General features: G+C 34.8%; 1 protein-coding gene across 2 annotated transcripts in view; it reads left to right on the top strand.

Moving 5' to 3' along the window:
- Positions 1 to 13675, top strand: part of NMBR (neuromedin B receptor) — a 76908-nt gene extending 63233 nt beyond the window's left edge. For both annotated transcript variants that reach the window (XM_054491673.2, XM_054491671.2), the window contains 2 exons: positions 9123 to 9471; positions 11983 to 13675. In XM_054491673.2, the coding sequence (XP_054347648.1) occupies positions 9145 to 9471; positions 11983 to 12384 (729 nt within the window). In that variant the 5' untranslated portion in view covers positions 9123 to 9144 and the 3' untranslated portion in view covers positions 12385 to 13675. The remainder of the gene's footprint in view (positions 1 to 9122; positions 9472 to 11982) is intronic.
- The last annotated feature ends 11971 nt before the right edge of the window (positions 13676 to 25646 follow it).

Here is a 25646-nt window from a genome sequence, read left to right as displayed (position 1 = left end):
ACACTTAAGGAGTATTATTTCATAGAAAAACTACGGAATAAACATGCAAAAGAGCGAGTATCTTGTTGAAGCTTTTTGTGTGTGCTTAAAATCTTATAAGTGTACTTTCCTTTATGCAGTAGAATAAGAATCTAATAGGTAAGAATGTCTGCTTAATATTAGGGAAATATTTAATTTTGATTTTTTTCAAGTAAGAGGAGAACTACTTAAATTTATTAACTGAATTTTACTATTTCTTAGAAGTAAACCCAATTAGATTAATAAATGTTCTTTAGGCAGATGACTTTTCACATTCTTCTTGTTTAATACCTGAAGCTAAGAGACTTTTTTTTCCACAGATAGGTACCCAAAATACATCTTTGATATTAAATCTGCTTTTGACATATGTTAAGGGTGTGAAGTGTCCATTATTCTATTTTGCAGATCAACTAGTTCAACTCTGTCATTTTTCAGATGTGCATATTGAGGCCCAGGGAATGTAATTTCTAATGGAAGACCAGGGAGGAAAATCCAAGTCTCTTGACTCAGCGTCCATTTAAGCAGAAGGGAATGTTTGGATAGGGGTGGGGAAAAATGCAAAATTAGGTATCTTTTCGTGGAGCTGTGGTTTAATTCCCTTGGTGGGAATGGAGGACTGACTTAAGCTATTTAGATAAACCATTAACTTGGATAATTAAGGTGGTATTCACTCTCCTCTTTAATTTATGTATTCAATTGCTAATGAAAAATAAGTCTGTATCTGAATTTCCTGGTATTTGCAATAATACTGGAATACTACTTTGGCATTGAAGAGTTAATCGTGACTGAGGGAAACACAACATTCAACAGAGACTTGAGAAACTGAAAATGATTCACTTTCTTAAAAACCACACTCCTGGAAATTTAGGTGCCTTTTGTATAAATTATGTACCTAATTTTGTTTATGTGGCAGCATTTCTATTATCTTTTAAAATACTTTCTCTGAATTTCAAAGCAAAAATATGACTAGCTTAGCTGCCCCTCTTTACGCAATCTTATTTTACCTAGAAAGTTAAAAAAACCTACTTAGTGATTAGAATAAAACAATGATTAGCAACCACAGTAGTTTAAATTACTATCATTATGCTTTTATTCTAAAGACATGGCATTGGTAGCAAGACCCAGGGTTGGAGTTTATTTCACACCAGTTTTTACAATCTATTGTCATGGCGACGCATGACCATTTACACAGGTAAATTTGCCCTGGCCAAGATCAGAGAAAATAATAATCCTCATATATTTACTGACTTTCTCTGTTTCATTTGTGCATCATATATTCTGTGAACACGGAGTGAATACTTTAGTAATAATGATAAGGAAAGGTGAGCCTACTTGGTCCATAGGCTACCCTTGTCTACCAGTGTGTGTTTAGGAAATATAAACTAGGAAACCTGAGTAACTGTTGATGAAGTTATGCAATATATTCCATGATTCACTTAAAATGGGTTAGAAATGGTTTGTTATATATCATCTACACTTCTATTTTTCTTCTAGAGCATAGCAATCAATAGTTGATTAGTACGTGAAGACCTCTTACTATATCTCACCAAACGCTATGATATCTTGTGGATGTGGAATCAATTGTAGGATTAATTGCACTTAGCACACTGCTAATTTTTTGTGTGTGATTTTTCAATCCTCACAACGCTGTGAGATAGGCATTATTATATTTAAATTAAAAACTTTAAAGCTAAGAAAACAGATTGGAAATTCAGCAACATTTTTATGATCTCACAGCTAGCCACTGATGGTGCCAACGTGTTTGAACGCCATTTAAAGTCTGAACTCTTCACCATTAATCCACATTATTACAATTCTTGGTATAAGAAATTACTAGTAGTATTTTTTATTTACCAGCAGACTTAAAAGCTGAGTTTAAAACAAAGCACCCAAGCATAAAAAAAAAAAGAGTACAGGAGCTGATTCATTAGATTTATTACAGTGAAAAAATATCATAAAATGTAACTGCAAAATAAAAGAAGTGCCTTGAATTCAAAATTAAGTAGTAGTTGCAGCAATAAAAACTATAATAAACAAATAAAAATTATGTTATTAGAGTCTTTAAACAACAAATTCAATTATTCGTATCGTGTATCCTGTCTTCACAGATGGCCTAAGTGTCTTTGCCTAACAAAATAACAGTAGAGAGTTGAAAAATAGAGATCACAGTACATAGAAAAAAACCCAGGGAGATAATTAGATTTCAGAAAGCATATTCCAATGTGAAGTGGAGACTCTTATTCTACACTTCATTGATGTCAGCATCATTAGATTGCAAAGACTAAAATGAAAAACACAAATATTTTGAATCCACCTTGAGGCCTAAAACACCTTGTTTGATATGGCCAAAGGGTGGTCAGATGACACTGGTATCTGTGATTACTATTATATTTTATTTTTTGGGACAGAATCTTGCTCTGTCGCTCAGGCTGCAGTGTAGGGGTACGATCTTGGCTCACTGCAACCTCTGCCTCCCAGGTTCAAGCAAATCTCCTGCCTCAGCCTCCCATGTAGCTGAGATTACAGGTACATGCCACTATGTCTGGCTAATTTTTGTATTTTTAGTAGAGACAGGGTTTCACATGTTGGCCAGGCTGGTCTCGAACTGCTGACCTCAAGCGATCTGCCCACCTTGGCCTCTCAAAGTGTTGGGATTACAAGTGTGAGCCACCGCTCCTGGCTGGTGTCTGTGATTATTAATCCTCAACTTTCCAAACTCTTCCGAGGAGTTTCAGCAGACAGATCCCTAGGCAACAGCTTTTGTACCCACTGCAGTCATGCCTCAGAGGCACATCATAATAACCAGTATGGCTGGAGGAGAGACAGTGCATGGTATGGAGTGGTGATAGTGGTAGTCTTAATTTACTATTTTTTTTTTACTGTTATCTTGATAGACATTTTTGTTACAATTTTGAAAATGTATATTGCTTGCTTGCTTACATAAAGTAGTTGATTAAAAGTATTTCTATATTCTGTCATGTTTCTAACACTTTTATACATACACACATACACACACACACACACATATTCTCACATCCCACCATGGAGTATTGGGACGTATGTGCTGTGACATCAGGTTGGTGGCGCCCCATAAGCCATATTTTGCTCATGGTTGGTGTTATAGTTATCTCCTTCTCTATATATGAGTAGCTGCATTTCCAAATTTGGAATGTTATTTCTTTGATTCTTGAAGACCTTTTGGCCTCTGATGGCACATTATTAAAATGCAAATAACTCTTAGGAATGGAGTTTTCCTTTTTCCTTCATAGGAAAAATTCTCACAGATTCCTTGTGCTAAACTGTAAACTTCATAATTTCATGTATTAACAAATATAAAACTAGATATCAATTCTTTATTCTGGCTTCTTATATAACTGTTAACCAAAATGCATTTATAAATTAAATTTAAAAAATAAAACTATAAAAACCATAAAAATAAACTAATATTAGTTTAACGTATTGGGTAATACTTTCTTCTGATACCAAATAGCCAATGTTGTATTAAATGCAAAAATAATGTTGTACCAAATCTGATTATGTTTCTAATGCCTTAATAATTATTAATACAAAATCCAAGTTTTTGTGTGCTGGTTAGGATAATCAGATTTCATTCCATAACTAGGTCAGTAGACAAAGTCTTGAATCATTAATATTATTTGTATATTATATCAATGCAAACAGATATTCTATTGAGTGTAATTATTTGTTAAGATACTGAAATAGATTGGATACAGGCCCTGGGTCTAACACTCCCTAGGCTTCGTAGGACTTTTCCATCAGTGTTTTGTTCAGTGGTGAGAGGGAGTGCTGTTAACTGCTTGCTGCTTTCTCATCAAAACTCCTGACTGAAGCTCAGGTTCATGTTAACCAGCTGCTCCTGACTGGAGATGATGCTTTCTTTTTTGCTCCATAGCCCTTGCCTCTCAGTGTCTTAATTGGTAGTGAGATTGGCACCAAGAGTGTACTTCTAACTCTTTAGAATAATAGTCCACACTCACCCTATAATGCTAGAGTGATGACTTGTTTATGTTCAACTTATTTTTGTTCAACTTTGTATTACTCACACTGCTATAAAGAACTACCTGAAATTGGGTAACTTATAAAGAAAAGAGGTTTGATTGACTCACAGTTCCACAGGCTGTACAGGAGGCATGGCTGGGGAGGCCTCAGGAGACTTAGAAACATGGCAGAAGAGTGAAGGGGAAGCAAGCATGTCTTCACATGGTGGCAGGAGAGAGAGAGCTAAGGGGGAAGTGCTACATGCTTTCAAACAACCAGATCTCATGAGAACTCAACTCACTACCACGAGAACAGGAAGGGGAAATTTGCCCCCATGATCCAGTCACCTCCCATCAGGTCCTTCTCTCAACCACTGGGGATTACAATTCTACATGAGATTTTGTTGGGGATACAGAGCCAAACCATATTAGATTTGCGACAGGAGAATTTAAGGCAGCTTAAAAATAAGGATACCAACAACACACCACAGGACTAAAAAGGGAGGAAACCAAGGGCAGGGAAAAGAAAAGTTGGAAAATGTAAAATGACCCATACTTTCACAAAATGTGAGTCATAGATTTTTCTGAGGGCTTTCACATAGCCTTTTCAAAAAGAAAAATTTGCTTGCTGCAACAAACGCTCTGTTATCTTTATATAACCATAGAAACAGAATCAATTGTAGTTTCTGCATATAATTTATTAGTTTTTAATTTGAATTTACAGGGCTTATTGTTAAATAAATGTTATTTTACTCCAATAAATTAGATATCTTTTATTCATTGATCTTGAACACTTCTAGTTTATCTCTTTCTTTTATACTTAGAAGTAATTTCACACATTGAATTAGAAAGGCACTGTATAATTCTCACAAGATTCATAATATTGCCATAATTTATATGTTGTTTATAGCTTTTGAAGATTATTCATCTACCTTGATCTGAAACTTTTGGGACACACTATAAATAAGGAGGGATTGCATCAGGCTTCGGTTTATGGTTCCTGGGTGCTGCTAACCATGTATCCATTACATCCAAATGTTTTAATTGGAGAAAAAGGATAAAACAGCACAAAACTCATGGCCATAAGGTGGTGTTTTCCTTATTTGCAAAAGAAGAATAATGTCTTCCTCATGATGTGACATATCATAATTAAAGAGCAGGCATCTGATTCTTCAAATGCTGAATTTCTGCTGGATTCTGGATACTATCCATTCTGTTGCTGAATGTGCACCCATTGCACTGGACCACCTTGCAGGAAGCCTGTGGCAAAGATTCTCACTGCTGCACACAACTCTCTTAAAACATGGTTTCTAAACCCAGCTTATCATCAGAATCACCTGGAAATGTTAGTAATATGCAGAATCCCACACTTCACATTCTAGGGACTCTGCATTAGTAAGTCTACAGAGAAGCCTAATCATATTCTTTCTTTTTTTTACTTCTCTAGGTGTTTCTGAATATTGATGCATCTTAGGCATCACTAGATTAGACTCAGTCTCAATTTGTCATCACCATTCCCACTTCAACATAATACCCAACAACTCCCACTCACTTTACCACAATTGCTCCTAATAAGGATCTCCCTGTTGCTCAGGCTATAGTTTCAACCATTTATTGAGACTCTATGGACTCTACTGGTCAGGCCAGGCATTGTGTTATATATTAGAGATATAACAGTGAGCAAGACCTTTCTCTTATGCAGTTCACACTCAGACTTTTTGTGGACCTATTCTTTGCCTGATAAATGAAAGTTTAATAAGAAAAGAAATAAAGAAATTTTGGGTAGTGTCATTAGAAAGATTAGTGTAGATGGAGATTTTTGAGATGCTATGATGACTCTGTAAGAGGTAAAAAAAGATCCCATTTTTATTATGTATTTTGTTTTATGATTAAATTTAATTATCTCTTTACGTTAAAATTTAAACTACACAGATGTTACAAGCGAGATCCAAAATAAGAATTGATGAAGAAATCTATTTATTTATTGAGGTTTAATACATGAATAGTGATTATTTTTCTCTTTGTATGCCTTTTGATCAACATTCTCTAGCATTTAGTTTTCAGTTAGGGATATCCTCCTGAGACCATTTATAAGGGAAAATGTACCTTTTTACACATACCTGCTATGCTAATATACACAGTGAAACACTTTTTATACTAAGAGATGCTTTTCCCCACATGTCTATAAATATTTGAAGGAAGTGAAGGAAGCATGATAAAACATGTCCACATTAATTTGCACGATCTCATTTTATTTTTTGCTTTTTATCCTTTCAAAGATACACACAGTTGGTATACAACATTGTTCTTCGACAATTGTAAGCTATGTCTCAGTACTAATAACACTTTGGTAATCTGTATTTTCAACTATAATTCTTTTTTTGTAGGATTTTCAATTCTGCCCTTTTATTCAAATGTGTATCATTTAGAGACTATCGTTGGGGTCTATCTTTTCTTGCAAGAGGTGGCTCATAATCCTCCCTGTTGGAAAGGCCAACATTTGTGCTAGGTTTCTTGCTTTCCCTAAACTGAGATTTCTGTATCTGTTTCTAGCAATCTTATCAAAATGAGTGATTTGTTATTTTAATTTCTATTTAAAGTTTCTCTATATATTTTATGGTTATAATGCCTGCTATGATATGAATGTTTATGTTGGCCAAAATTCATATGTTGAAATCCTACTCCCCAAGATGACGGCATTAAGAGGTGGGCCTTTGGGAGGTGATTAGGTCATGAGAGTGGGGCCCACATGAATGGGATTCATACCCTTATAAAAGACTCCAAAGGGACCCTTGACCTTTCCACCATTTGAATAAACAGCAAGAAGATCCATCTATGTAAAAAAGGGGGACCCTCACCAGACACTGAATCTCTCAATTCCTTTATCTTAGATTTCCTAGTCTTCAGAATTGTGACAAATTTCTGTTGTTTATAAGCGCCCAGTATATGGTACTTTATTATAGCAGCCCAAGTAAACTACAACAGTACCTCTACAATATGATATGAGGTAGAGAAGTGACATTTTCTTCTCCTTTTTAAATACGTGGAGGAAAGCTCAGAATACCCTTTGTGGTTTTTGATAATCTAAAAAGAAGGCTTGATCTTTTTGTAGTGATAACCTCTCTGACCTTTCCTTGTCTTCTTCCACAGAAAAAAAATTACAATCAGCTTTTTGGTACTTTGCTCTTAAATATGAATTGTCAGTCAATAATTATGCAAATTTATTGAGAGAGATTACAGCACAAAGAGATCAAACAACCTGGAAAGAGATTAAATTTTTATTTTTGTATTAGTTTTATAGATACATAGCAAGAGCTGGCTGCAGTAGCTCATACCTATAACCCCAGCACTTTGGGAGGCTGAGGTGGGCAGATCACTTGAGCCCAGGAGGAGTATGAGACCAGCCTGAGCAGCATGGCAAAACCTCCTCTCTACAAAAATACAAAAATTAGCTAGGCTTGGTGGCACACACCTGTAGTCCTAGCTACTTGGGAAGCTAAGGTGGGAGGATTGCTTGAACCTGGGAGGTGGAGATTGCAGTGAGCTGAGATCAGGCAACTGCACTCCAGCCTGGGTGACAGAGTGAGACCCTGTCAAAAAAAAAAAAAAAAAAAAAAAAAAAAAGATACATGGCAAGAATGTGCACATATAACATAGGAATAGGACACTATAAAAAAGAAATAATTTGAAAACATAAAAAACTTATAGGAAACAAAAGATGATAGCAGAAATTTTAAAATTCAGAAAAAATGATGGAAAGTAAAGCTAACAATATCTTAGAAATTAAAATCAAGAAGGTGGAGATGTGCTTGATAAATGTGATTTTCCAAAAAATATGAGAGATGGGGTAATAATTCAGATTTGTCTAACTAAAATCCTGTGGTACTGCATCTTATTTGCTAGGTATATAAGCAAATTTCACCTGAAATACTTTAAAGAGAAATATAAAAAATTTGAGGTTTACATACCATTTCGAATTGTTTGCATCATCATTGCCTTACTTAATATGTGTGTTTGAGTTAGCTGTAGAAAGTTTTGGATTGTTTACTGTGTCCTGGAGTGTGATTCCTTTATCACTAGTCCATTGCTAGTATATTGCCATTAATATTTTAGGTTGGAGGAGAAAAGAATTTTATGAGATCTTGACATGAAATAAATTTGAGCTATAAAGACAGAATATTGTTCTGCTTTCAAGTTTTTCAGTCCTTATTATTGGATTATGGAGAAAATCCCAATCTAGATTAGTCTTTTATTTATTTTATTTTGTCAAAATGTGATATGACCAATCTAGATTCGTTTCTAAAATTCATTAATGTCCTTAGAAAAAGAGTGAAGGGGCTCATGCTCAGAAGCTATGGAAAAGTATCAAGGAAGAATTGAATAATATTATTTTGTGAACATCTTATATTTTGGTATTCAATACATTATGATAGATGTAACATATATAGATTCAGAAGAATTTAAGAGGTAAACGAATGTCCAGGATTTTGGAAATGAAATGACTAGGATTTAACAAATGCCAATTTAAAATATTTTTCTCTCCCTTCCTGTTTTCTGTGCTAATAAGTAGTGGAATGACTTGTAGACTGAGAGACACCAGGAACCTTAGGTCTTCCATACACTTTTAAGCAGCCAGGGAATAAATAAATTTGAGCTATAAAGACAGAATATTGTTGGCATCTCTCTTAATAAGCAGGATGTCTTTCTCTTCTCCCTTCCTTCCCTCTTTCCTTCCTTCCTTCCTTCCTTCCTTTCTTCCTTTCCTTTCCTTTCCTTTCCTTCCCTTCCCTTCCCTCTCCTCTCCTCTCCTCTCCTCTTCTCTCCTCCCTTCCTTCCTTCCTTCCTTCCTTCCTTCCTTCCTTCCTTTCTTTCTTTCTTCCTTTCTTTCTTTCTTTCTTTCTTTCTTTCTTTCTTTCTTTCTTTCTTTCTTTCTTTCTCTTTCTTTATCTCTCTCTTTCTCTCTTTCTCCCTTTCTCTCTCTTTCTTTCTTTCTTTCTTTCTTCCTCTCTCTCTCTTCCTTTCTTCCTTTCTTTTTCTTTCTTCCTTTTCTTTCTCTTTTTTCTTTCCTTTCTTTCTGGAATAACTTGAGATGTATCATTTTCCCAGGTACAGAGCCATCGTTAACCCCATGGACATGCAGACGTCAGGGGCATTGCTGTGGACCTGTGTGAAGGCCACGGGTATCTGGGTGGTCTCCGTGTTGTTGGCAGTTCCCGAAGCAGTGTTTTCAGAAGTGGCGCTCATCAGTAGCTTGGATAATAGCAGCTTCACAGCATGTATCCCATACCCTCAAACAGATGAATTACATCCAAAGATTCATTCAGTGCTCATTTTCTTGGTCTATTTCCTCATACCGCTTGCTATTATTAGCATTTATTATTATCATATTGCAAAGACCTTAATTAAAAGCGCACACAATCTTCCTGGAGAATACAATGAACATACCAAAAAACAGGTAAGCTTAGTAGGTGTGGGTTGGTGGTGTGTGGTCAGGACAAGTAACTGCTATTTATTGTTTGATTTTGTGGACTTTTAATCCTATGACTGATGAGAACAGAGTTGAGCCTTCACAGGCCTTAACTAGAAGGGATATATGGGGATCTCTAATATATGGTGATATCAGAGTCCTGCAAAGACCTACTTAGGTTCAGTTTATCATTTATCTGGATCTATGATAAGACCTGACATTCCACCATTAGAAATTAATGTATTGAAAGGCCTGTTTTACATGCAGATTTTTATTTAATAAACAACATAATAAACCAGAAAAATTTCACATATGCGCATACATTAATTTGATTATTGTTTCTTCTCCCATTAACCCACTAAGGATGGCAGGGAGTCTAGAAGAAGGATGCACCAGGAAAGGACTATAGGACACTGCCTGGGATCTTGGGATGGGATTTGGGTGGAAGTCAGAATGAGAGATGAGGGGAATAGCAAGAGCAGCAGAAAAGGAACCCAAAGGTGCAATCCAAAGGTGGGCTGGTGCTGAAGCAGTACGTGACCCAACTCAAATTTGTAACTTTCCCTACAAAGATAATATGCTGATTTAAAAATTATATCATGCACCTTGTGTACTTTTTCTTCCTTCAAGAATGTGCAGTACTAATTTAAGGTAAAAATCAACAGTGTTAATATACAAAGAGACAGAAATAGTGTTCTTGTGAGAAAGAGTTTCCGGTTGTACATTTGTGTACAGCCAGAAAAGAACTTCTAACGGGTTTTGCAGGTACAGAGTAGTTACCGATGCTTGTTTCCAAATTAAAGGCAAAGAAATTGAATCGCAGATCATTTAAAATTTACTGGAACATAGATGGAGCATTAGGCTGGGGCCTTGGGCATGTTAGCAACAGCAGAAACTAGTAAAGGTTTCTTGCATGGAAGGTAACCTTTATGAATTGGTGGCCATCGACATCAAAGATCCACATCAGCTTTAAAGACTTAAAAAAATCACCCAATTATTGAAGGCATTGTTAGATAAATTCATAGACTTTATCTAAATATTTGCCATCAGTGAGGCAATGTGTTCAGATCATTGGCTCACTGTGCTTTCTATTTTATATAATTAGTTCTTTTATTTGAGCCCTGTGATCCAATTTGAGCCCTGTGTATCTCAATTAGGTATTTGAGTATTTGCTTTTGGTTTCTAAAATTGAGTTTTTCTCATATACAGAGCCCCTGCTTCACTTTTTAAATTTTTAATGGCCTTGGCCTGCCTGCCTTGTTTTTGTGAATTTCCCTATTGGGACCTATAAACTCTGGCAGGGCAACTGGGTCTTGACATCTGCTGAGAAATAATCTCAATGCCAACAGCCTGCCTGTGCACTTGAATCTCCAAGTATAGACTGCTGTGACATTCTTGCACTCATGGTCCGCCTGGAAGGGATAACACTGCTTAGAAAGATAAATTTCACATTTGACTTTCTTAGGATTGATTGTTGGGTTGCCTAACTTATGCAACTGGGATCCATGTGGAATATCACATTCTGCTTCCTGGCCTGGGCTCCTCTTCAGTTGCACATTTCTTTGCTTCCTCCATCACCACTCTACTGCTACCTACCTTCAGATATGTTCCAATCCCAAAACTTTCCAGGCTTCTTTGGAATATTCTAGTTGACGACCAATAGTATTCACTCAGAAAATATTATGATACCTACTACCAATGTCTTTCAATAAATTAGTATTCCACGTCCATGTTGCCTTAATTAAATATTTAAACAAATTAGACAAATATAAGGTACCCCTTGAACTACTGACGTTAGGAAATTGCTTTTAGATTAAAAAATATTGATGTCCAATATTTGAATTTTGCCTATTTATTACACTCTTGAATACCCTCTCAGAAACAGTAAACATAATATGTAAATTTTATGGAGAAGGAAAATTTATTTTTATTTGTGAATGTGACAATGTAATAATGTTTACAGGACTCACAGTTATATCAGATGCTTTTGATTTGTGTAAGTCAGGAGTTTAAATTTCAAGTTGTTATTTTGTTTTCCTGTGGAGTGGTAGTTTTAAAAAGTCAAGCCCTGCTTCATCAGATCAATTTTTCCTATTTAAAACACCCTGATTTTTTTAAAACACCTAGCTTGAATATATTCTATGATTTATTAATTTAGTGGATTTAATACAAACAGAAATGACTTATATTTATGTTACACAAAATGAGACATTAAGCAAAAAGAAAATAAATAAATAATATGAAGACAGCATTTAGTAATTTATCACTGAGTTTTGTATAAGCTGTCAAATATTTTTTAATGCAAATAATGTAGAGACCAAAATAAGCTTTATCAAACTGTTAAAATCCATCATCACTTTGGTGAGGAAAATAAATAATTTATGTATTTTGGATGTATTATCATGCTGTAAATTTTGCTCTTTCCTGACTTGATAAAGTTGGGATGTGGCTGGTTCCATTTTCACTTTAACCAATGGGATCAATTTCTTATATTTGCAGATGGAAACACGGAAACGCCTGGCTAAAATTGTGCTTGTCTTTGTGGGCTGCTTCATCTTCTGTTGGTTTCCAAACCACATCCTTTACATGTATCGGTCTTTCAACTATAATGAGATTGATCCATCTCTAGGCCACATGATTGTCACCTTAGTTGCCCGGGTTCTCAGTTTTGGCAATTCTTGTGTCAACCCATTTGCTCTTTACCTACTCAGTGAAAGCTTCAGGAGGCATTTCAACAGCCAACTCTGCTGTGGGAGGAAGTCCTATCAAGAGAGAGGAACCAGCTACCTACTCAGCTCTTCAGCGGTGCGTATGACATCTCTGAAAAGCAATGCTAAGAACATGGTGACCAATTCTGTTTTACTAAATGGGCACAGCATGAAGCAGGAAGTGGCACTGTGATTTTGGCCATTCAACTCACTACCTGGAGAGAACTTAGTAACTGTTAAAATTCCTATTCAGCAGATCAGAACGAAATAATTATCCTATTCTTGCTGTTGCTTAGCTAATTTATTAGGCAACTGCATGATTGACTCAGAAAATGCAAGACGTTTTTTCTCTACACTAGACTTTATTATTTCTCTTTTCATTTCCTAATAATTAGAATATGAGAAAAGACTTTAAATCACTACATATAATGCATACATGTATATATATTTGCACACACACGTACATACACGTACATTATATATATTTCATATTAAAGATGATCCCCAAACCAATGCAATATGTATAATTTAACATTGCTTTAGTATTTAGGCTGTTGCTAAAGCCAATTCTAGCATATTTGTCTGAGGTTTTGTTTTATCTCGAAGCATGAAATAAATTTCTGTTTTGACTCTGATTCAGTAAGGGTAATATTCAAACTCCTATTATTTGAAATACAAGTCAGATTGTCCTGGTGAATTTCATTCAATTCACAACTATTGCATGTATGTGTGTACATATATACATATATATGTGTATGTGTGTACATATATACATATATATGTGTATGTGTGTACATATATACATATATATGTGTATGTGTGTATACATGTATACATGTATGTGTGTATACATAAATATATACATATATGTATATATGTACACACACACACACACGTCCTTCATTTTAAGAAAATAATAAAAAATTCAAAGGTGGAGCTTAATCACATGGGCATTTATTGTGATTCTGTGATTGTTCATAATTTATAGAAATAATTCATATCTGTAACTTCTAAGTATGTGATTAACAGATATAATGAAATTAATATTATGAATTATAAAATAGGTATGATATGAATATGATTTACATTATGAATGTAAAATAGGCATCATATGAATATGATTTACATTATGAATGTAAAATAGGTATCATATGTCCCAAATTGCAAAACTACAACTCACAAGTTTGCATGGCCATCTTAGTATACATTGCTAAATCCTTGAATATTTGGATGATTGTGTATAGATGCGATAGGATTTGTGTAATTCCAGTGAGTTCAACCATTTATTCATCCTCTCTTGCAATACCCAACTGACAAATATGTGAGATCACACTTAGGCAATTTTTTTCTGCTTTTCTTGCATGATACCACAGTTTTCTCTGAATAAATGTCTTCTTCTTTTAGGAAAATGCAAATGTATTGATTACAGTTTAAAAGCTACCATTTTTAAAAGCATGTGTCAATAAATCTAATATTTAAATCGATATATTTCATACTATTTCTTTTTCCAGATTTGAGAAGACTCTATTAGTATACTAAGCTTTTCCTTAAACACCCATAACTCGTGCTATTTAAGATGCAACATATTCAATTGTATATAACAATTAGAAGAATAAATACAAACTAAAATATTTGATAATAATAATGATAGTGAACACTAATCAAGTATTTTCTATGTTATAGGCATAGTCCTAAAGCTTTACATTTACTATCTAATTTAATCATCAATATAATCACTGAGGTGAACAAGAGAAGGATCTAATTTGGCAAGGTATGAAGTTATGCAATTGTGGGTAAGGCATCTTTATTTGAAAGAGTACACAATTTTGAAAATTTTGCAGAAACAACAGATCATGTGAACACATTGTCAGACCCTTGAACTTAGGCTTTAATAATTTCATTGTAAATTTACCTCTGAAGAAGGTCTTGTTATTATCTCTATAGATTAGGAAATTGAGGCTCAGAGATATTAAATAACTTAAAAATATCGAGCTTTTCTTTTTGGAGATCCAGTCAACACTTAATAGCTCTGTTAACAAACTAAGCAGGTAGAGGATTATCTGTGCAAATTATTATTTTTTTTTAAAATTTTAGATTCAGAGGGTACATGTGTAGGCTTGTTACATCAGTATACTGCATAATGCTGGGTTTGGGCTCATAATGATCTCATCACCCAAGTAGTGAACACAGTACCCAATAGGTAGTTTTTCAACTCTTGTCCACCTCGTTCCCCACTGTTGGAGTCCCCAGTGTCTGTTTTTCCCATGGTTGTGTTCATGTGTACCCAATGTGGAGTTCCCACTTGTAAGTGAGAACATGAATTATTTGATTTTCTGTTTTTACATTAATTTGCTTAAGATAATGGCCCCAGCTGCATCCATATTGCTACAAAAGGATGTTATTTCATTCTTTTTTCATGGCTGTGTAGTATTCCATAGTGTATATGTACCACATTGTCATTAGTCCACCATAGATGGATACCTGGGTTGATTCTATGTCTTTGTTATTGTGAACATTGTTGTGATAAACATATGAGGTTTTGATTTGCCTCTCTCTGATGATTAGTGATGTTGAACATTTGCTCATGTTTGTTGGTTACCTGTATGTCTTCTTTTGAGAAATGTCTGTTCATGTCTTTGCCCACTTTTTTAATGGGGTTATTTGTTTTCTTCTTATTGATTTGTTTAAGTTCCTTATAGATTCTGCATATTAGTTGCAGTAGTCTGTTTTCACTCTGCTGATAAAGATATATCTGAGACTGGATGATTTACAAAAGAAAGAGGTTTAATGGACTTACAGTTCCACGTAGCTGGGGAGGCCTCACAATCACATGTAAAGTGAAAGACACATCTCACATGGTGGCAGATGAGAAGAGAACTTGTGCGGGGAAACTCCCCCTTATAAAACCAACAGATCTCATGAGACTTATTCACTATCATGAGAATAGCATGGGAAAGACCTGCCCTCATGATCCAATTACTTCCCGCCAGGTCCTTCCCACAGCACGTGGGAATTCAAGATGAGATTTCGGTGGGGACACAGCCAAACCATATCATTCTGCCCCAGCCCCTCCCAAATCTCATGTCCTCACATTTCAAAACCAATCATGCCTTCCCAACAGTCCCCCAAAGTCTTAACTCATTTCAGCATTAACTCAAATGTCCACAGTCCAAAGTCTCATCTGAGACAAGGCGAGGCCTTCTGCCTATGAGCCTGTAAAATTAAAAGTAAGTTAGTTACTTCCTAGATACAATGGGGATCAGGCATTGGGTAAATACAGCTATTCCAGATGGGAGAAATTGACCAAAACAAAGTGGTGGGCTACAGGCCCCATGCAAGTCCAAAATCCAGCAGAGCAGTCAAAACTTAAAGCTCCAAAATGATCTCTTTTGACTCCATGTCTCCCATCCAGGTCATGCCGATACCAGAGGTGTGCTCCCACAGCCTTGGGCAGCTCTGCCTCTGTGGCTTTGCGAGTATAGCCCTCTACTGGCTGTCTTCATGGGCTGGTGTTGAGTATCTGTGGCTTTTCCAGGTGCATGTTGCAAGTTATTCGTAGATCTACCATTCTGGAGTCTGGAGGATGGTGGCCCTCTTCTCACAGCTCCACTAGGTGGTGCTCCAGTAGGGACTCTGTGTGGGGCTCTGACCCCACATTTCCTTTCTGCACTGCCCTAGCAGAAGTACTCCATGAAGGTCTCACCCCTGCAGCAAACTTTTGCCTGAGCATCTGGGCATATCCATACATCATCTGAAGTCTAGGTGGAGATTCCCAAACCTCAATTCTTGACTTCTGTGCACCCGCAGACTCAACACCATGTGGGAGCTGCCAAGGCTTTAGGCTTCCACCCTCTGAAGCAACAGCCTGAGCTGTACCTTGGCCCCTTTTAGTCACGGCTGGAGCATCTAGGATGCACGGCACCAAGTCCCTAGACTGTACACAGCAGAGGGACCCTGGGCCTGGCCCACAAAACCATTCTTTCCACCTAAGCCTCTGGTCTGTCATGGGAAGTGCTACCTCAGAGGTCTCTGACATGCCCTGGGGACATTTTGCCCACTGTCTTAGTGACTAACATTCGGCACCTTGTTACCTATGCAAATTTCTGCTGCCAGCTTGAATTTCTTCTCAGAAAATGGGATTATCTGTTCTATCACATTGTCAGGCTGCAAATTTTCTCAACTTTTATGCTCTGTTACCTTTTTAAAACTGAATGCCTTTAACAGCACCCAAGTCACCTCTTGAATGCTTTGCTGCTTAGAAATTTCTTCCATTAGACACCCTAAATCATCTCTCTCAAGTTCAAAGTTCCACAAATCTCTAGGGCAGGGGCAAAATGCCACCAGTCTCTTTGCTAAAATACAAGAAGAGTCATCTTTGCTCCAGTTCCCAACTAGTTCTTCATCTCCATCTGAGACCACCTCAGCCTGGATTTCATTGTCCATATGTATCATTATCAGCATTTTTGTCAAAGCCATTCGACAAGTCTCTAGGGAGTTCCAAACTTTCCCACATTTTCCTGTTTTCTTCTGAGCCCTCCAAATTGTTCCAACCTCTGCCTGTTACCCAGTTCCAAAGTTGCTTCCACATTTTCAGGTATCTTTTCAGCAGTAGCCCACTCTACTGGTACCAATTTACTGTATTAATCCATTTCACAATGCTGATAAAGACATACTCAAGACTGGGCAATTTACAAAAGAAAGGTTTAATGGACTTATAATTCTACCTGGCTGGTGAGTCCTCACAATCATGTGGAAGGTGAAAGGCATGTCTCAAATGGTGGCAGACAAGAGAAGAGAGCATGTGCAGGGAAACTCCCCCTTATGAAACTATCAGATGTCATGAGACTTATTCACTACCATGTGAACAGTATGGGAAAGACCTGCCCCCATGATTCAATTTCCTCTCACCTGGTACCTCCCACAACACATGGGACTTCTAGATGAGATTTGGGTGGGGCACAGCCAAACCATATCATTAGTCCTTTGCTGTGCAAACTATCACATACCCACACACACACAGTATGATATTTGGTTCATATTAAAATTAGATTTTAAACTTCTGCATTTGTTGAATTTTTCATATATTTAATTTGTAAACACTTGTTTTACACTTTTATTTTTATAAATATTTATATTTGTTTCTGGGTATTTGAAGAGTTCATTGTTCTTATTATCAAATAATAATATTAAGGCTGGACGTGGTGGCTCTTGCCTGTAATCCCAGCACTTTGGGAGGCTGAGGCAGGCAGATCATGAGGTCAGGAGATTGAGACCATCCTGGCCAACATAGTGAAACCCTCTCTCTACAAAAATACAAAAAAAAAAAAAAAAAAATTAGCCCAGCGTGGTGGTGCACACCTATAGTCCCAGCTACTTAGGAGGCTGATGTAGGGGAATTGCTTGAACCTGGGAGGTGGAGGTTGCAGTGAGCCAAGATCGCACCACTGCACTCCAGCCTGGCAACAGAGTGAGACTCCGTCTCAAAACTAATAATAATAATATTATTATTAAAAGAAATAAATCTCGACATTTATTTATGAAATCACAGTACAGAAATGAATCAAACTGATGATGCCTATTAGTCAGAAGTAGAACAAAAATGCCAAATATCAGATCTGTTAAAATAAACATACATAAATTGAAATAGCCTTTTGAAAAATGTAATTAATTTATTGACTTTTGTAACTCAATCTAGTAATATCTTAATTCAACAAAATGTTTCAGAAAAAATGTCTAATGTGGTAATATCTGCCATAACAAAGAGAAATATCCACAAAATATTATTTTTAATGTATATACAAGATATATATGCCCTTTTATGTGAATCTCCTCTTTAAACCAGGACTTGTTAAAAAAATACAAGAAAAAGTATCCTTGGAATACTTTGAATCAGGGACTGATACCTGTCAATCATGGCATTTGTAAAATGGATTAATAACATTGTAGAATTAAATTATGTAACACATGTAAGGTACTTACCCAAAGCCTGAAGTAAGTGTTCAGTGAAGATAGCATTTATCATTATATTTTAAAGTTATTGTTCTCATGTAACAAAGTAATAATAAACATTGATGAAATGTGTCCTATGTGGCAGACCTGTGCCATATTATTTTATAGGGATGCATCATAATAGCTTATAAGGCAGAAGCTATTCTGGTTCCCATCCTATGTTTGAGGCAGGTAAGGATGGAAGAACTTGCTATTGAACTTTTATCTGTTTGACTTTAAATTCATATATTTTATGTATATTCAATACTTCCAGGAGTCTGGAATTCAAGTAATTCATTAAAAGACAGGAGTATGCATGTCAACGTTTTCCTCACTGAAATGCACAGGTTACCTGACAGTGGAGGACAAAAAGGAATGATTCTCTCAGTTTGCCTTTGTCTTTCCTAGGGAAAGATAGCAGCTTAAATTCTAGGTCATGTGAATACCTTTATAAAAATAAATTTCATATATAAAAGGTGGGAGCATAATTTTTGCTCCTAAATTTCTTTCTCCCTTTTGTGCATGCTATATTAAAAAAGGAGGAAGATAATAAAAATTAATGGAACTTTTTAGATATTGAAATACATTTCATTTGACTATTTGCTTGTTAGAACAACTTTTAAATGTTTATATGATCCTATACAGCTTTAAAATAATGAATGGGTTTTAAATAAGTATAATATTTCCATTTATGAATATTTTATTACTGGCTTCATTGCTCACTCAGAAAATATTTACACTAAGTTTCTGAGAAATGAAATATTTCAACAATTAGGCCTCTCTTAAGAAAGAGTAAGCATATGTATTTCAACTTTGAGTAAATTAATATATATATGTATGTTTTTCTTAGACTTTTTCAAAACAAGTGGGAAAGGCGTGAGCAAATAGGTCAGCTTCCATGCAGAAAGTCATTTCTGTAAAGCTATAAGAGAATAAAAAGAAGAGAGCAAAAGAATGTCTTGTTATAACTGCATCTTTAAATGATCATTAGAGAAAACATTACTTATACATTGCATTTTATAACATTTCATTTTCTAAATTATTTTGCCAAGTTATTCCAAGTGCTCCATTTTTTCCCATATGTTGTATCTTACTGCAATTTCAAACAGGACATGTTCTTACATACAGAGCCAAGTTTTAATCTGTGGTGGGCAATTTGTGTTGGAAGTGGTATACAGCAAAACTTAACCAAGATTTCATTTCTGGGAACTAACTTTCCTTTTGGGGAAGAAAGAGATAATAATTACCCATTAATTCTTCATGGTGGATGAATAATGTAAATTTAACCCACTTTGGAACCTAAAACATATTTTACAAAGTATTTAATGATACTTAAAAGAACTATTTGAAAGGGGAAATTTGTAACCATTTGAGGTATTTTGGTATTGTAGATACTCAAATCTGAAAAAACAAGTATGAGAATCTTCAAATTGTTTTTTTCCATATGCTGATAAAATTTAATTGAGAAACATGGGTATCCTAAAACTTTTAGTTTTCTGCTGGGTGTTAGAAATCTATCTATTTGCATCTCGTGTGTGGTATTCTCCTGGATTCTTCAAGCTAAAAAGTATAAGAAAGTTCTCGGCAGTATAATCCATCTTATACCATTTGGAATGTGTTTATTTATGTGCATGTATTAAAAGGAAGACTATATAATCATAGTCCTATGAGAGTAAAGAAGCAGGAGAAAAAAACCCACAAATCATTTTAATATGACCTTGTTGTCTCCATTAGACTTTCTTATCCTCGTAAGTTCATGTTTTTCAATGGGTAAAGATTCTCCTTTGCAAAGCAGAAAGAGCCTGGTCAAACAGCTATATGGCATTAGGTATATAAATAACCAAATTCAATGGCAAATTGAATTTAGTGTGCATGTCTAGCTTATTTTAAAGGCAGATTTATCCAAATAGCAAATTACTAATAGCAGTGTTATTATTTCTGCTAATGTGTTTAATCAAATACATCTCTTGGAATTAAGAAAGGCCATATAAAAGTGCACACTGGAATGCAGGTGTGCTTGATCTGCCTGCCTTAGTTTTGTATTTCAGCCTAAGCTATAATAAGCTGTCTAGAGTACTTAAAAATTAGAACTTGTTTTTCTTCTTTGGCAGTTTGCCTAGAAGCATATTAATAAAATGTAGTACTCTTTGAATAGAATGGTTTGACATAACTCATTGCACAGGACAAGAGAATACATTTTATCCTAAGATAATTTATTATTAGAGAATGAATTCAAGAAATAGAAAACAGAGATAAATGTTTGAACACTTTAAATGATTTTTAGTTATTCACTTTACATTGAACTCAGTTTTAGTATACTACATTGGCTTCTTTTTAATTAATAAAATATTACTTAATAAAATCAGGGTGGAAAGCTACACACTAGAGGCCAAAAATCACAAAATTCTGGAGGCAAGTTCTACAGTACTCTTAGAGCACCATTTTGGTGTCAAGTAGAAAAGCTTCTATTTAAATTATCTCATAATTACATCCTTTCCATTTACTAACACAAAGTAATTATATAATTTTTTTTTTAGTCTAAGCTAGAATCCCACTAAATATTTGTTAGGAATATTTTATTTCACCTGTGCAATAATTTAAAATACCAAATCAGCAATAAAGTCACAGATGACCCAATTTTACTACCCTCAAGCCCACCTTTTTCTTTTTTAGTTTCAAATAAAGAACAATTTTCACCATACATGACAGACCCACAGCTAGTATTATATTGAATGAAGAAAAATGAAAAACCTTTCTCTTAGATTTGGAACACTACAAGGATGCCCATTTTCACCACTGTTATTCAGTATAGTACTGTAAGCCCTAGCTAGAGCAATCAGAAAAGAGAAAAAGAAAGAGAAAGAAAGAAAGAAAGAAAGAAGGAAGGAAGGAAGGAAGGAAGAAAGAAAGAAAGAAAGAAAGAAAGAAAAGAAAGAAAGAGAGAAAGAAAGAAATCCCCAAACTGGAAGGGAAGAAGCCAAATTATCCTTGTTTACAGATGATGACCTATATTTGGATAAACCTAAAGACACCACCAAAAAACTATGAGAACTGATGAACAAATTCAGTTAATTTGCAGGATACACAATCAACATACAAAAATCAGTAGCATTTCTGTACACCAGTAATGAACTAGCTGAGAAAGAAATCAGGAAAGTAATCCCATTTACAATAGCTACAGTTATAATAGAATACCTAGAAATTAACCATATAAATGACCTCTACGATGAAAACTATAAAACATTGATGAAATTGAAGAGAACACAGACACAAAATGGAAAGATATTCCACATTCATAGATTGAAAGAATCAATATTATCAAAATGTTCAACCTAACCAAAGCAATCTATACATTCAATGCAATCCCTATCAAAATACCAATGACATTATTCACAGAAACAGAAAAAAAATCCTAAAATTTATATGGAACCACAATAGCGAAAGCTGTCCTGTGTAGAAAGAACAAAACTGGAAGAATCATATTACCTGGCTTCAAATTATACTATAGAGCTATAGAAACCAAAACAGTATGGTACTTCCATAAAAACAGACACTTAGGCTAATGGAACAGAATACAGAACCCAGAATTCATACATCTACAGTGAGTTCATTTTTGACAAAGGTGCCAAGAACATACATTGGGGAAAAGATAGTCTCTTCAATAAATGGTGATGGGAAAACTGAATATCCATATGCAGAAAAATGAAACTAGACTCTCACCACATATAAAAATCAAATATCTCTCACCATATATAAAAATCAAATAAAAATGGATTACAGACTTAAATGTAAGACCTCAAACTCTGGAACTATTATAAGAAAACATTGGGGAAACTCTAGGACATTGGAGTGGGCAAAGATTTCTTGAGTAATACCCCACAAGCACAAGCAACCAAAGCAAAAATGGACAAATGGTATCACATCAAGTTAAAAAGCTTCTGCACAGCAAAGGATACAATCCACAAAGTGAAGAGGCAACTCACAGAATGGGAGAAAATATTTGCAGACTACTCATCTGACAAGGTATTAATAACCAGAATATATAAGGAGTTCAAACAACTCCAAAGGAAAAAAATTTAGAAATCTGATTAAAAATGAGCAAAGATATGAATACACATTTCTCAAATGAAGACGTACAAATGGCAAACAGGCATATGAAAAGGTGCTCAACATCAATGATCATCAGAGAAATGTAAATCAAAACTGTAACGAGGTATCATCTCACTCCAGTTAAAATGGCTTATATCCAAAAGGCAGGCAAATGCTGGCAAGAAAACGGAGAAAAGGGAACCCTGGTACACTATTGGTGGGAATGTAAACGAGCACAACTAGTATGGAAAACACTTTGGAGGGTCCTCAAAAAACTAAAACTAGAGCTACTATATGATCCAGCAATCCCACTTCTTGGTATATACCCTAAAGAAAGGCAATCAGTATGTTGAAGAGATATCTGCTCTGTCATGTTTATTGCAGCACTGTTCACAATAGCTAAGATTTGGAAGCAACCTAAGTGTCCATCGACAGATGAAATGGATAAATAAAATGTGGTACACGTACACAATGGAGTACTATTCAGCCTACAAAAGAATGAGATTCTGTCGTTTCTAACAACATGGGTGGAACTGGAGGTCATTATGTTACATGAAATAAGCCAGGCACAGAAAGACAAACTTCACATGTTCTTATCTGTGGGAGCTAAAAGTTAAGATATTTGAACTCATGGAGTTAGAGAGTAGAATGTTGGTTACCGGAGACTGGGAAGGGTAGCAGAAGGGGAAGGCGAAGTGAGGATGATTAATAGGTACAAAATAAAATTAGAATGAAAGGGATCTGTTATTTGATAGCATTACAGGGTGACTACAGTAAATGATAACTTGTTGTACATTTAAAAATGACTAAAAGAGTATAATCAGATTGTTTGCAAAACAAAGAAAGGATAAATGCTTGAGGTGATAGACACCCCATATACCCTGATGTGATTATTAAGCATTGTGAGATTATATCATACTATCTCATGTATCCCATAAATATATACTCCTAATATGTACCCACAAAAATTAAAAATAAAGATAGAATAATTTTCTTTTATTAGAAAACAAATTTTCAAATTTACAAAGTCAAGTGTATTTCGATTCAGTGACATACCATCCTATCGTAGAATTATTTAGAGCATTAATATTATCTTCTCAACTATATTCTGCCAATTAGATTTCTAAAGTACGCATGAGAACAGTTTGCCAAAGACTTGAGCCTTTGGTTCTAAAATGGTAGCTCTTCCTTCATTGTATGTTTTTCAAGTTGATGGTGGTAGATGAATGCCAACTGAAGTATGTATGAGGGAAAACAATACCATAAATAATAACCAAACCCATGTTGTGATTGTTACAATTTTTAAAACTAACATGATTTTAATTTTTTTCTGTTTTTAATTAATATTCATTCCATTATTTTAAACCTTAAATAATTAGATTTTATAAGTATGGGACTTGATGATAAATTTCTTTAAATCTTTGACTTAATATTTGGCAACATATGGATTGTAGGATTGTGTGAAATTGTGTAATTAATAATTGTATTTGATGTATTGGCATTGCTGTCTCCTCTTATTTTAAAGAAATAATAAGTTTAATTCAAATAAAATTAGAAGCAATTCCAACAGGATTATTTCCCCCTTTCTATCTCAGAATCATGTTTTCCTTTACATCCCAAAATTTATGAAATGAATATTCTTGAATTTATTTTGACATTGTGCCTTTTAATGAGTGAATCCTCACTGATGAAATAGAAGTTGTTGATTGCACTTATTCTATTTATTTAAATCACACGTATTTTGTATTTCTTAATTTAATAAATAAAAAATCTTAGTGTAGCATGAATAATTTTTTTCTTGTAATAAACATTAGTTTATAAATATTAGTTTATAAAACTTCATTACGGGCGTATAATTTGAGAAACACCTACAAAAAAATTGTATTTTTTTAAATAAGAATGCAGATGCCATTTATTTGGTCCATAAGTATAGTCGTTATTTGAGTTTTACAAAACATCGAATATAAATAACCTGAAACTGTAACAATACACAAAAATTGGCTTCTTACACAGACATACCAGGCAGTACAAACTGAGAACTTGAGTAAATTAACATTGTTTTACATTAATATACATAGCGCCATTTAACATTTAAAAACAGGTTTTAATGCATAGTACTTGATACTTCTTTGAATCTGTTTCAGTCGGAGTACGAAAATGATTAGATCTAGGTTAAAAATAATTATTCTTCTAGACAAAAATAAAGGCATAATATTTATAACCAGGTATCAACTTTACTAAACCACAATATTTTGAAACTATTAATGATACCTAAGGGTATTTACATTAAAAAGGCAACATACATTGTGTTGTTTTATCTCATGACTGGTTATGCACACACTTTGTTCAAAGGGTTTTTAAAACTATATTCCCACTTTCAATACAGCATACTGCAATGTGTCTAACAGTTCTAGCAAAATGAATGTTTTCAAAGGGAGCAGAATCATTTTCAAGTCACTGGTGTCAATTTTTTCTCTTTGGAACAAAGGACCTAACAATCTGTTTCTGCCCAGATAACCTAAATAGTAAGAGGGTTCTGTTTAGAGGCATTTCTGTTCAGTCTAATGCTATGACATCATCAAGCTCTTCCTTCTGTTCTATACGTGACCTCTTTGCACTGAGATTCTCTTTCTCATCTACTTTCCTCTTGCGGCTTCTCTCTTCTTCACTGACTTCGGCACTATTTGTAGAATCTTCTTCATCCTAATCAACTATGGGAACATCATCTTACTCTTGAGCTGTGGAGGTGGAGGGCTGAGCTCCATCATCACTGCCATTGGTTATGCTTTTGGCAGCATCTTCAGCTTGTTTGGGCCCCACTTTTTCTGGGGCATCACCAACAACTTCAAATTCAACATCCTTTCCTAGGTCTTCACTATGAAGGATGTTGATAATTGTATTTGAATGTAAATTTTTATTTGTTTACAAACAGGAGAAAAGTCACATTTAGGAAACTTGAAATCTGTAAAGATTAGAGAGAAATGAAATAAATTGAAGGTGCTCTTTTCAGACACAAATGTTTTGACTGAAAAAATCCTGGGTTTGATTTCAACTGCTTATTTTATGAAAACAGAAAATCTTGTCCTTTCAGCCTACTTTTTTGAGAGAGTTTTTAATTCAATGTGTGAAGTCTACTTTGCTTTAACAGTTTAATTGATGTATCATGTTTTGTCGATTACAGGAATTACTTGCATGATTTTATGTTGATGTAACTGACTTCTGAAATGATTAAACTATTGTTAGATAAGGTGTTTCTTGGAGCATAATTTTTAAAAACTATATTATAGGATTTAATATATATTAGTATAATCACTCTCAAGCTATTCTAATAGAAAGGCTGCAAAAGTGGTGACAAATCTATCTTAACTCAAGTTTCAT

This window comes from Pongo pygmaeus, chromosome 5, assembly GCF_028885625.2.
Source record: "Pongo pygmaeus isolate AG05252 chromosome 5, NHGRI_mPonPyg2-v2.0_pri, whole genome shotgun sequence".
NCBI lineage: Eukaryota > Metazoa > Chordata > Mammalia > Primates > Hominidae > Pongo > Pongo pygmaeus.
This window is presented reverse-complemented; position numbering and strand designations above follow the sequence as displayed.